We start from the raw sequence: 13,293 nt of genomic DNA, 5'->3' as shown, positions 1-13,293 counted from the left end.
TACAATGAATTCTTTATGAATATTTGTTGTTAATTGTTTGTATCTGTTTATAGTTTGAATTTCCTAATTTGTAATTTTTACTACAGAATATTATGTAAGCAAATCAGTTTCAGTGACTAAAGACACTTTTCACATAAGTTTTATATTACCTTTATTAGGTCTATGATTGTTATCATGTAACCAAATAATCTTACTTCAGTTGTCACAAAAGTTATTAAAACCTTAATTCAAGGCAACTGTGTTAAAAACAAACAATCGAAAATAGTTTGATGTCTAAACCACATTGTTTCTGAATTAGGTCTAAAAATAAATTGATGAAAACTGTATTGCATTAGTCAATAACTGTTCCTCTACTGGTAGGTCTAAAATTTGTTTTGTCCAGTTGACATTTGGAGTGAGAAAAGTAAGAAAGTAGGCACCTAGTTTAGAAATTAGTTGCCTTGTAAACTAATTTAAGCGAGCAAAATGTCCTTTTTATGACAAGCACCAGCAATCAGGTTTTATCAATTTGCTGTGTATTTTGTTAATAATCGACGGCCTTACGCTGTTAAATTTTTAAAATTGTCATGAACTGATTAAAATTAGTAGATAATGCACCAAAATACATGGGAAAGATACGTGTTTAATAAATTGCAACATTGCAACCAAAATATTAAAAGTTTATAAACAAACCTTATTTTAAAAGCAGCCTTGCCTCATTTTTTGTAAACAAAATATATTACAGTGTCGATGAATTTTCGAATGATGGTACTGTTTCAATTAGTTAATATTAAGTTTTTTAAAATAACGCAAAAATTATTTCTAACAAAATTTGTGTATTTTCAGTATCTTAGGTTAGTATGATTATGTAATCTGGAAAACATTATTGGACAAATATTTATTTATTTACTTAAAAATGAACCATATTAAAACCAAAAAGTACAGTAATTGCCTTAGATTATTATTGATTATTATTTATAATTATTTCTGATAAAAACTCACATATTTAATGTTTTCACACACTGTCTACAATGTGGTATAACTCTTAGGTTAAATTTAATAAGTTTTGGTAAAGGTATTAACAAAATAACGTCACTGCTATATTATTTAACTGTAATACTATCTCCCAGCAAAGCTCAGCCACCGTGTAGCTACTTTAAGGATCAGAGTCGCATGTCTTGCTGTTAAGTACATACATAACCATGAGCCTTGATCCTCATAAGAAGTAGACCTTGAGTTCACTGTGGTCTAGACTGTTGGACTTCTTGTGGTACATAAGACGATTATAAGTATCACATCTCCACCTGATCTCCCCCGTCTTAATAAACATCCAAGCAGATGACTTAGAAAATCTCATCACTTGTTGTAACATATATTTTGCATATTCAACATAGGCTAGTTAAGAAGACACAAAAGTGTTATTTTTCGTTCCTACGAAAAATAACACTTTAATCCTTTTAAGTTACGGTTATTAGCGAATTTGCCTAAATGGACTATTCCTTAGATTTCATCATTTGTAGGGCTGGATACACACGAATTAGTTCGCGAACCAGCAAGATCAGGTCATGGAAACGGTGTGTTAAAGAGTTTTGGAATATTTCAAAAATCGGGTTTTAAATGTTTACTCTTAAACATAAAATGACCCAATTTTCATTGAGTCATAAACTGAAGAAAATGTTAAATTCCGACAAAATATAAATTTGCTTAGTCTGCTGGTTTACGGTGGCGGGATATTTTTTTTTACATAGGGTGATGTTTACATAGGATTTTTGACATAGGGTGAATATAATATGAGAAGTAATCATGTTCTCTTGTATTCTAAAGAAATGTAGATACTTTGACGTTAATTTTGTGTGATGGCAAGTGTGTTACTGAGATAATTCATTAATTAGCTATTTGTAATGTTAAAGCTTTGGTTGGGGTTGTGCAATGCTCTTTTTATGTTATAGGTGTTTCTCGCCTACAGACAGATCCCCGAGATCAGATTCCACATGTCTAACCGTCGTGATAACTCTTATTTAGATATACAAATTAACTAACGAAGTTTTAAGGGAAATTTTCTGAGCACTAACATATTTTTAGCCCCCAATTTTGTTTACTCATTTAAGGAATTTATTAACAACAATAATTTGCGATGGATCGACGGGAAAGAATCGATGAGAGGAATAAATAGACCATCCTGATCCACCACGAACGAATCCCTAATGCGAATAATTGAGCCATTTGTGCCTTCTTAAAAAAAATAGTAAGAAGATTTTGATATGAAAATCCAATAAAAAAGATTCTAGGAACAAAAAACTGCGGAAAAGCAGATTACTAAAGATTAAAGTGGCCCAGCGCAAGAGTGTTCTAATGTAGTTTGGATTCCGATTATCGCTAAACAGGTTTTATTACAACAAAAAAGTTTTCCTGGGTTAGATTTTTGCTCAATTTTCTAGTTGTTAAAGACTTATATCGTCAATATCGTTTTTCTCGTTTATTTTAACTATATTTGTAAAGCTCAACGCTATGTAAAAAAGATGAGTTTTGATATTTACTATCTCAAATTTGTTTAGCATTAATTAAATGTGATTCCTACATGATTTCTACATTTAGTGAAATTCCTACATGGGGAATAAGCTATTTAATTACCGTATGTCTAACGGTAAGACCTGGACCCTGGAGTGATTAACTTTCTCGTGTTTTTCCCCAGATGTCAAAAACACCATCCGTTCAAATGCATTTACAGGGTTAACAACCTATTAATTATTTAAGATAATAAATGTGGGTTTATTAAAGTAATCTTATTGTCATATTACGAAACTATCAAAATTTTAAATATTCATGCAATGGTGATGAATAATATTTAGCTGATTATCTATTTTTAATTGGTTTTTTTTACCATCACAAAACATTTTCTATGGTTATGAACCCTGTGCATAAAGTTGAGCTATTTTGACTTAGCACAGTTAGACAAAATTAGACAGCAAACAACAAGGAAAACTAATTGAGAACAAACAACTTCAATCGCTGCAGTCATAATTATATCCAGTAGTTATTTATATTTGCAACTCAATAAAACGAGAATTTTTAGATTGATCGATTTAGTGATTCCAAGAAACGGTATCAGAAAGCTGGGTATGGAGTTCAAATTTGCATGGCCGAGCCAATAAAACTCGTGGTATTTGAGACTTTACTGTCGCAGCAATAAAACCAACGATTTGTTGGAATTTCTCCGCCCACTCCTCAAGACCGCACCCACGGGTGTAAGAAGAGTTCAGGAGAGGAAGGTGTGTGGTTTCGTGACCCATGTTCCGTTAGAGAGGAATCATAGATTCCAGCTAAAACTTGCCTTATACTTAGGCTAGATGCTTCAAGGTTCATGAAATATCAATTTGAATAGTATACGATGGAATAACGAAATATACTGACTGTCATTATGATGAACACAAAAACAAGCAAAATACATGCATTAATTTACTCCATTAGGATTATCAGGCAAGGCCGTTTGTTGCCTGCCGATTAAGTTTAGCACCTTTAATATGTGGGACATCTAGGTAGTAAAAAAACTTACAAATTCTTACGATTAATCCTTTTAGTTAAATAAAATAGTCATCAACAATTTTACCTTTTACTGTTGGTGCAAAATGCTTTAAAAAAATGTCAGGAGTATAAGTTACCTTTCCAAACACAGACTAAACCCATTGTTTACTCATAAGTTTTACTTTGTTATTGAACAATAAATCTATGACTACAGTATGTTTACAACGACTCCCCGTAACATAGGTTATATGTATACCAAGTACTCAATTATGTTTCAATTATTTTTGTACATGTGACAGCCCTGTCTTATAGAATAGACGCACTTTCGCCATCAACAAGTCTACTGATTGCAGAGCCTTAACACCTCTAGTTTAATATATTATTATCATAATCGCATTATCAAACGTTGCACAAGTATGCATAAATCCGTTTTCCCCCCTAATATTGATTGATTGATTAGTTTTAGTTTGATTTAATAACATTATTTTATCCTATTACCATTTAACTAACACAAATTGCACACAAACTGTGTGGTTAAGTTTAGTTTAAAAAAATTGACTTTCTAAATTCAACCGTTAGAATGTATTATTTCCTACTTCAGTGATATTTGAAGCTTTCAAAGTATACAGTGTTTACATTCGGTAACGGAACTTTTCGAATCCTATCCAACTCGCAGTATTGGCGGATGGTAGTTATGATAACTAATGTCTGTAGTCTGTAGTTACCGTACCTATGATCAGATAGCTGGTGAAGCTGTGCTGCTTTATGATGGTGTATCAAATAATGTGGTTGTTAGTCTTGTCTAGCTTTTCTCTTCTTGGATAAACTCAGTTTGGATACGTACAGTGTAGATAGTACAAGATGGATGAAAAATGTCCGTATAACTCTACACAAATACAAGCTAATGACCAAGAAGTTACTATACTTTAGGAGTTACTGAGAAAAGTGTCTGTGGTATACAGTACTGACAAAAATAGTATTGGACCTTGAACCCTCCTTGTGACTTGGGTTGAACTTGAACCATGTTGTTTGGCCTATGTAAGATGCTTACAGAATGTGCCTATGTAAGATGTACATTACAGATGACAATCTGTAACGTAGACAGGGTAACGTAGACGCTAATTCTAGTTAACTTAAGTTCAACCAAAGTTAAAAGTTATTATATTATAGATTTACTCAACGATAACACAATAGGGTGAGTTTGCAATTGATACAAATATCAGTGTTGAAAGAGTGCGGTGACACAGCTTTGTTACTGAGTAAGGTCAGCTGTTCCTTTTGGACTATCTATCTATATACACGAGAGGTCGTCCAGTGGTCGAAACTCGACCAAAGTGATGTAATGTACTCACTTCTCTATTTTCACCCCACACTGTAAATAAAACATGTGATTGGAGTTTCTTCCATTTGTTTTGATTTCCTGTTTATATTTCGTTGTTATTTCGTCACCAGCATGGCAACGCATAAGATCCATGTTAATTCTTTCAAATCTTTAAACTCATTTTTTGTGCTTATCTTTGAGCCTATTTAAATTTCTAAAGGGATTCTGCACACCTACAGGAAAATAGCTTTCTAACGGTATGCGTAGATTTTCCCTACGATGCACACGAGCTGAGAAAAAAGGTTTTAAAGAAACATGCTCGCCTATTAATATATAGATAGATAATACGCTAAGCCGATTTTTGTGAACAGAACTCCTCCCACATTTTTGGACCGATTTTGATGATTAAAGTGCCAAAAAAATTGCCCTTATCTGTAGTTTTGCAAAGTGCTTTTCGTTTTTTGATATCTTTATTAGTTTCGGCAGGATCTTCCTCCAAAAGTTGGGTTTTCTCCAATAAGATTAACATGGGGGAATCTAAATATTTAATTGGAAACTTTGTCTCCACTAATTTGAGAGAACGGCTGGGCGTAGAAACTTGGTAGAGGTGTCCAAGCCAAGGTCTTGGTCTGTAGATGAGTTATGAAAAGAAACACGAAGTAAAGTCCCTTAGGGCTCTGCCCCAGAAGCCTTTAAAGATCCCTCTACAGATTTGTTTACATTTTGGCCATGTGGATAATACTTTTTAATGAAACAGCTGTTAATTTTAAATTGTATTTTAAACAACACACATTTATTGAGAGTTACTGAATTGTCCAAAAGAAGTATTTGCAATGTTATTTTCTGATTTTAAAATTGATTTTCTTCTGCATCATGTCATGTGTTATTGCGATATAAAGTTCATTACGAAATCAGTGGAAAATCCTTTTATCAAAATAACTCTTAAAATTATTTCTTATTGAACTATCTTATATCTATTTTACGGGTTGTTGTCTCCCTTTTTCACACCTTTTCCCTACATTTTATCATATTATTCTAGACAGATCATCATAGGTTCATGGGATTATTGTCATACATGCTTTCAATCATTACAAACATCTTCGATTGTGTAATACAATACAAAAAAATTCAAGTGCAGGAGGGCACGGTGCCCATTTCAGCCGTTTCCATATTTTGTTAAATTAATAGTGGTTTACAGCAACTGGATAAAACATTTTATAATATTTATGTAGACATATGTGGATGATTTAGAAAGTCATTAAGCGGGAAAAATACAATATACTGCAGACTTTTCAGAGAGGTTACGTCGTTGTATTCATTCAGCTTAGTGAAAACATAATATAGATATGTATACAAATAAGAACTTGAACTCTTAGAGAGCCTTTGAATGTTATTAGACTAACGAAAAGGGTTGTGCATGTTTACTAGCGCTACTCAGTAACAAAAAACATTTAATTTATCTCTAAAATATATTCTTAAAGTGCACTGAGCAGCAGGGCAGCTGCCTAATAAATCTATGTAACTTACCCATATAATATAGTTACAAAATGCTCAAACTCACATTGTGACATTTACAATTCGGCTTATATTTCTCCAAAAGAAAATTCTTCTGCAGGAGAATTTTATTGTGGTATTACCGTTTCTAATAACATCCAAATACAGAAACCTTGCCTAAAATGGTACCTACCTTGACAAATTATTTGCAGTGACCTATATTACGGACCGTGGCCCACTGGGTTGGTAACATTATTGAAAATAACACGACATTTTGGCTGTAAAAATGGCCCAATTAGTAAGTACTAACTAAGCAGCTACTGTCATGACAGAAAGGTCATATCATATAACCCTTTATAAGATACGTTGATTAACAATGCATGTAAACGTCAATATTTACGTAACAGCCAATTTACACTATTTTTTGCTTTTTGGAAATGCCACATTACTATGTCATTTGCATTATTATTTGTTGCCAATGAAGCTGCACGACCATATAAATGAGGAGGTCCTTAACAGTTCACGAATAAAAGCCAACTTCACTTCAAGTATATTTCACTACACCTAACATTCGGTAGAGAGATTATATTGACAACTTGATGTAACTGATAAGGCTGAGACAACTTACTGACATCCTCCATGTCAAGGAATTCCAGCTTTAATAGTAACCCCACAACCAATTTCTCAAAACTTTGCTAGAGGGTTATTCATTGGCACAGAAGTACGATATGAACTGACGCGACGTGACGAAGGAAAAATCACACTGTAACGGATATACCTCCCTTTGAAGTTAGAACGTGTCTTCCCAACGAACAGATTGTTTTCATATCAAAATCAAATCATAGATTAATCTGCATTACACTGATTAAATCACGGAAGTGTTAATATTAATTAATATCATTATTGTTTTTACACTTATTAATCTTTAAAAAATGCTTTAAATATGTATAATTTCACTCAATTTATCGCAGTTAGATGAATTAGCGTACGGTAAGCCTTGAAAGTAACCGTCGATTTCGACGGGTTTCACCTAGTTAAATTAAAAGTCCCAAAAAATTAAGGACTGTGAGGACCAGTTTCGAGCTATCGAATAACTACTGACTTTTCTCAGGATCGAACCAGCAGCCTTATGGTAACCAGGCAAGCATTATGCAATAAAATGTCCGGCAAGTATAATTTAGAACCACAAAACCAAATTCTCCATTTCGAAATAATGGAAAAAGATTTGTTTAAAAACAAGGGTTCCACGTTTCACGATACTGTAATCATGCTGCTGGTTAAAACATTACAGAAGATTAAATAAACAAAGCACACCTCAAAGGATAACCATCCAGAAGCCAGACTAATAAATCAGGTTAGTTAATCACCTTCTCTTGACCACCCTTATAAATTACAGCCGTAGTTCTAAAGCCGGACGTTCACCATACGTCATTTAGGGGCTGTGTTTGCGTGTGACAAGTATAATTATAGGACTAGAGGGTAAGTTCTCTTAGTGGACCTTTTTACCTTGTAATTTATTTCCATCCATTTTTCCTATGCGTCTCTGGCTTGATTCATTTTCACTTTCTCCCCCTATACCAATGTATATGGAGAAAGTATTGTTTTCGTCAAAATTTTCGAGTTTGAGTTTTGAGTGGATATATTCGTTTTGGGACCCCCTGGACCCAAAAAAGTGGTTTTCGAAGTGATGTCTGTGTGAGTGTGTGTGTGTAGGTTACACTTCCGTTCAAAGTTGTGATCGAAATGAACAGCTCGTCTAGTCATGTTAAAACTGAGGTAGTTTGTTTAACTTTGTTATATGGATGAAATTTAATAGTATTAAGTAGGCATTTTGTATTGCTTCAGTTGGTGGGTAGGAAGTTTCTGTTTTTTTCTTTCTGTAAATTAGGCTATTTTTGTGTTTAAAAGTTTGAAGCTCTTAAAGGTAGTTGTTCCTATTTTTTTCAGTGTGGCCTGTATTGGTTTTAATTTTACGTTATTCAAATCAGTAAAGCTATTAAATTTCTAATTATTATCTTGAAGGTGCTTATCTTAAATGACCGGCTATTATTCTGGTATAGGGAATACTCCGGGGTTTGTTCAATAGTTACTATTCTAGATAGGCTGACCTAAAGCTTTAAAGCCGACTTAAATATTTTGGTGGAAAAAACCTGCAGATCACGACATTATGAAGTCATTAGTGATTTTTAAATCTCATTTTAGACCTCCAGACAGAAGTGGCCACTAGACCAGTGCTTCAGTATAAGGTTGTACGTTAAAATACAAATTTAAAGATTTAGAGTCGTTTGTAATAATAACCATTTAAAGCATTAAATTTGAGAAACTTAGGCAATTTCATCCCTTGTAAGCATAAATAATGCAATTTACATGTTGTAACTTCACTTAAGTTACACTTCTGCAACTCAAGGAAGTATATTCCCACTTATGTATACCAAATGTACATACATAGCCAAGCTAATTTATTTACTAAGTGCTGTATAATATTTAAGTTTTGTGAATTTGGTTGCTTAAAAACGGCGCAGTTATGCTAAAAACATAGTTAATCCATGCCAAAGCTCAAATCAATCTTGTGTCAAAATATTCAGACATTAGATTATAGTGAGAAATACAGTAGCCTACTATTGCCCAAACACGATTTTATATTTGTTTACCAAATCCACCAATTTCTTCCACAATCAATAACTGCGCAGGTAAAGAAGATGCGCAACGGCTTGCACACGCTTCGTGCACTGATCATGCGCAGACAGCCATTAACAATGCAAATGGTCAGTTGTAGATATCAGATAGCATCTCGCAGTAGGTGGTCAACTGGTCAACTGGTACCAGCGACTGCGACCTTTCACCGCCCGTCGCTGTACTACTGCTTTAATTATTGTCAACAGAGCTTGTTTGTGGAAAATATTGAAGCCTGTAGGATCTAATTGAAATTGCTGTAAAAATGGGTTAGAGAAGGATATGAGTAACTTTTGGGGTAAAATGTAAGTCTTCCATTGTTGAAATTGAACAGTCGGATCTCTGTTTTTTTATAGTTGAATTGTAGCTTGCCCTGAAGAAACTTAGCCAGTTCAAAGATGCGGCCATAATTTGATCACTTCACTGGTGCTGTGACTTTGCACCTGATTGTCGTTGTACTACTGCTTTGACTGATGTGAACAGAACTTGTTTTGTGAAACATACAAAAAATAATGGGATTAGAAAGAGGACAAAGCCGAAAAAACAACGTCCAAAAAAATGTCATTCCACTCAACACTCGTCAACCTCTCATCTTTGCCTTTCTATTAACACCCTGGTACCCCTGTGACGTATAAATCTTATCTAATCTAATCAAATAAATTATACGATTGCATTGAACCCCCCAGAAGTAACGTACAATAAAACATGACATTTCAAAAGAATTGTCTCCTTCCAATATGGGTTTCCTCTCAAAATCCAGTGATATCTTTATCTGCGTATTGTGCAAAGTTTGATGATCCTATTATATACGAGCAGCTGTCTGAGTCTGCCCACCAGTGACCCTAGGTGAGGTTAAAGGGCAGCTGGCGGTTCACTCTACTTTAGTTGGATCCGATGGATCCGATCACCCAAGTATGAGATGGGACAGTGGGGAAATTTCAAAAGATTAGCATATAATAGCCTTTGAATAGTGCAAGTAGACTTATTTAATTAATTGTACAGCTTGAAGGCTGTTTATATGTGTTTCCTTTTGTAGTCTTTTAAGTTTACTAATAAGTCTACTATTATCACTCTATTAGAGTGGTAACTACGGTTTGCGTACCGCTCTTTGGTAGAAAGAACTATAAATAGTATAAAGTATTTGGTAAAACGACATTAAACAACAAAACTTTTCTTGATAAACCGGACGGAAATAATCTGAAAAAAGTGCCTTCAGGAAATCTGCAAGGATGACAAATCTGTAAGGAATATAGTTTTATTTTGTTTTCTAATATACGTATTTTAATCTTTGGTTCTGGGTGAAACTTAAATTCTTCTCGAATTAAATAGAAATATAATTGTTGCAATGCAGATAACATATTCTATTGTAATGGGTAGTTAAATGAAGTTTTAAGTTATAAATTCCTAAATTAGGTTCTAAGAAAGGTTATGTGAAGAATTTTAAATAATAGTATGAAGAAGATAACTCGAGTAATTTTTAAATTAGATCTCACTTTATAATTTGTCCGTGATAATGTTTATGTGGTGAACTCCACAATGGTGAGGGAGAGTTTTTCTAAGTACTTTCTAAAAACAGCTTTTTTGGATCCAAACAAAACATAAATTAAAGAAATATGATGAATTAAAATAACATCGTGAGCTTCCTTTGAAAATGGAAAATATGTAGTAAAACAATTAATGTACAAATATGGCAAAGCATAATAAACTCATAAATAAGCTTTTAGACCCATATTTTATCTTAGTCGTAGTGGGACATGGGATCGGCTGGCATTTCCTTCTATTTTAATATTAAAATCATAAGCTCTTCTGTCATAAGCTCTGAGAGGAAGTAAAACCTACTATTTTAAAAGTCTAGAAAACAAATTCCCCAAACCCCCTTTTTTTAATTTCATTCTCCCTCTTTAAAGTATACTTTTGTCACCTGAAATAACGTTAAGTCAGAATATTTAGGAAAAATTAATTAAGTATTCTTGTTTACAAATAATTTTTAAGCGTAATGCATTGGTCTTAATTTCTGGAACTAGAATTATAACAGTTTCTTTCCTTATTCGTTTTATTCAGTTGTAGCTTTCTTAATCACTCTATCTCTTGCCATGTACCTATTACGCATATTACGGCAGTAATAATAAAATCTTATTCTAAATCACCATTGTAAACGTTACTGAAAAAAACACACACATTGTGCAAAACACACACATAAACGCATATAATGTGTTTGATTACCAGATAAAAATATCGTCAATAGTTCACCAGTTAACACAAACAGGTTTGAGCAAGTTGTGTGACACGTTATATTTTAATTAATAATCGCAACATTTTAATCCAATTATATTTTAGATTTACTGGTGTTTAACAAATTCAGTTTTTCGTAAATCTAAAAAGCTGAGAAAATTTTCTAATTATTACAAAGATATTATTTTTAAAGTAAAAGCAAAAGTACTTATCTGAAGAGATAACGGAACTACATCACTCGATTTATTTGCATTTTGAAAGGGCTCGACCGTTACTGTAGGTATTTAATGTTGGTGTTGATTACATAAAATCTGATGCTGAACTGTGCAAAACCCAAATATTGGGTGTCAACAGCTTACGCATCGAAACCTCATTTCATAATCAAAACCAGTATGCCTACTTAGGTCAAACTAAAATATTGCTTATTAATTTTATAAAATTATTAAAATGTATATAAGTAGGTATGTAATTAAAGCAATTTCTCCTGCCGTGTGCAATTTTTCAGTTTTTTTGTATTGTGCTACTATTTATTTTCTTTCCATACACTACAGGCTACCATTAAATCTTGTTTCTATTTTGTTCTGTAAAAATAAAAACAGCCCTTTTTACTAACTTTTGTTTTACGAGTAATTTTAGAATTTAAAATAAATCTACTAAAAATATGTAAGACAATGAATGAATGAATGAAATAATATGTTTATTTCCACATAATATATACAGAAAACAAGTACATACTTTTGAATATAAAATATATAATTACAAAATATAAACTAAAACTAACAATAAAATAGGACATTTGTGTATTAATTAGTTTGATTAAATTTATGAAATCAGCAGACATAGGTAAGTGCTGCCTGTGCGTCTGCTCGACGTTGGACGGATTTCCACAATTTAAACAACGCCTCCAATTTCTTCCCACCGCATGCAAGCTGTACTGTACTAATGCTGTGCGTGCAGAGTCAGTACAAATGAAGGAAAACATTGTACATTTAAAGCCTGTCTTAGAAACTAACTAACAACGATAGACTCTACAAATATAACGATTACTTTTCAAGAATTATCACTTTGCACAGAAGCTATAAGTTTTAAGATTATTTATAAATTAAATTTCACGCCATAAAAAGATAAATATATTTTTAAAACTACTTAACTGCAATTAAAAATAATAGATGATTCGATAGTTTTTGTGAGTTCAATGGTATAAATAACAAATTAAAATAAAAAATACCTTTTAAACGGTATTTACTAAAAGAAATAATTTAGCTACATATTTATTATTTTTTTTAAATATATTATACAATCTGGTCAGAGCTTTAATTTTAGTTTTTTTTTTACTGGAGTGAATTTTAAAATTCCCTGTCGTAACAAACCTTCATAACCTTCTGAAGAACTGAGTTTTAGATGGTTGGTTGTTATTAACAAATATGTAAAATGCAATTTCAAGGCCAATGGGCAGTAAATAATATTATAATAAACTGTAATATAATATTTAAAAATTTAAAAACTGACAAAAAACTGATAAAGCATAAAACAAATCTTTTACAATCTTTAATTTGCAGCCCTTTTTATGGATATATGTAATATGCTACAATCATTGGTATATTTTTATAATTGAAATGCATAGAAACATAGAAACTATCCGTCTTAGTCTTTAGGCACTATTCAGCCTTCCAATAAATCTTAAAACATTAGGTACACTAAATTATTTTTTATTTAAAATAGCACGTCTTTAACAGCCAATATGGATCGAGCAACAGTGTAAATGGGAGGTTGTTTACGATAATGAGGGCTTGAAACAATTATCCTACGGTTATGGACAGTTAATTGCGTGATTATCTTCTAATTGCGACAGACACACGAGTATTGTGGGTTTGAGTTTTAGCTCTATTGTTGGAATTGTTTATTGGTGTCCAAAATAAGGTACACATAGGCACATATTTTTTTATATTTGTATTGAATTGCGAACATAATATAATCAAAATAGGCTTAGTATTCATCCAGATAATCATAGGCCTACCAATTTGTAATGCACATGGTAGTTCACGGTTTAACAGTCTATAGATAGCTGCATC

General features: G+C 32.6%; 1 protein-coding gene across 1 annotated transcript in view; it reads left to right on the top strand.

Annotated features, from left to right (window-relative positions):
• Positions 1–8,054: 8,054 nt before the first annotated feature.
• LOC129001161 (solute carrier family 23 member 1) overlaps positions 8,055–13,293 on the top strand; it is a 49,944-nt gene continuing 44,705 nt past the window's right edge. Inside the window, exon 1 of the mRNA XM_054428372.1 lies at positions 8,055–8,092. Within this exon, the coding sequence (XP_054284347.1) occupies positions 8,060–8,092 (33 nt within the window). The 5' untranslated portion in view covers positions 8,055–8,059. The remainder of the gene's footprint in view (positions 8,093–13,293) is intronic.

This window comes from Macrosteles quadrilineatus, unplaced genomic scaffold (assembly GCF_028750875.1).
Source record: "Macrosteles quadrilineatus isolate MER2022 unplaced genomic scaffold, UCM_ALF_1.0 Scaffold_8__2_contigs__length_117827958, whole genome shotgun sequence".
In the NCBI taxonomy this organism is placed as follows: Eukaryota; Metazoa; Arthropoda; class Insecta; order Hemiptera; family Cicadellidae; genus Macrosteles; species Macrosteles quadrilineatus.
Note: the sequence above shows the minus strand (reverse complement) of the source record. Positions and strands in the feature narration are given on the sequence as shown.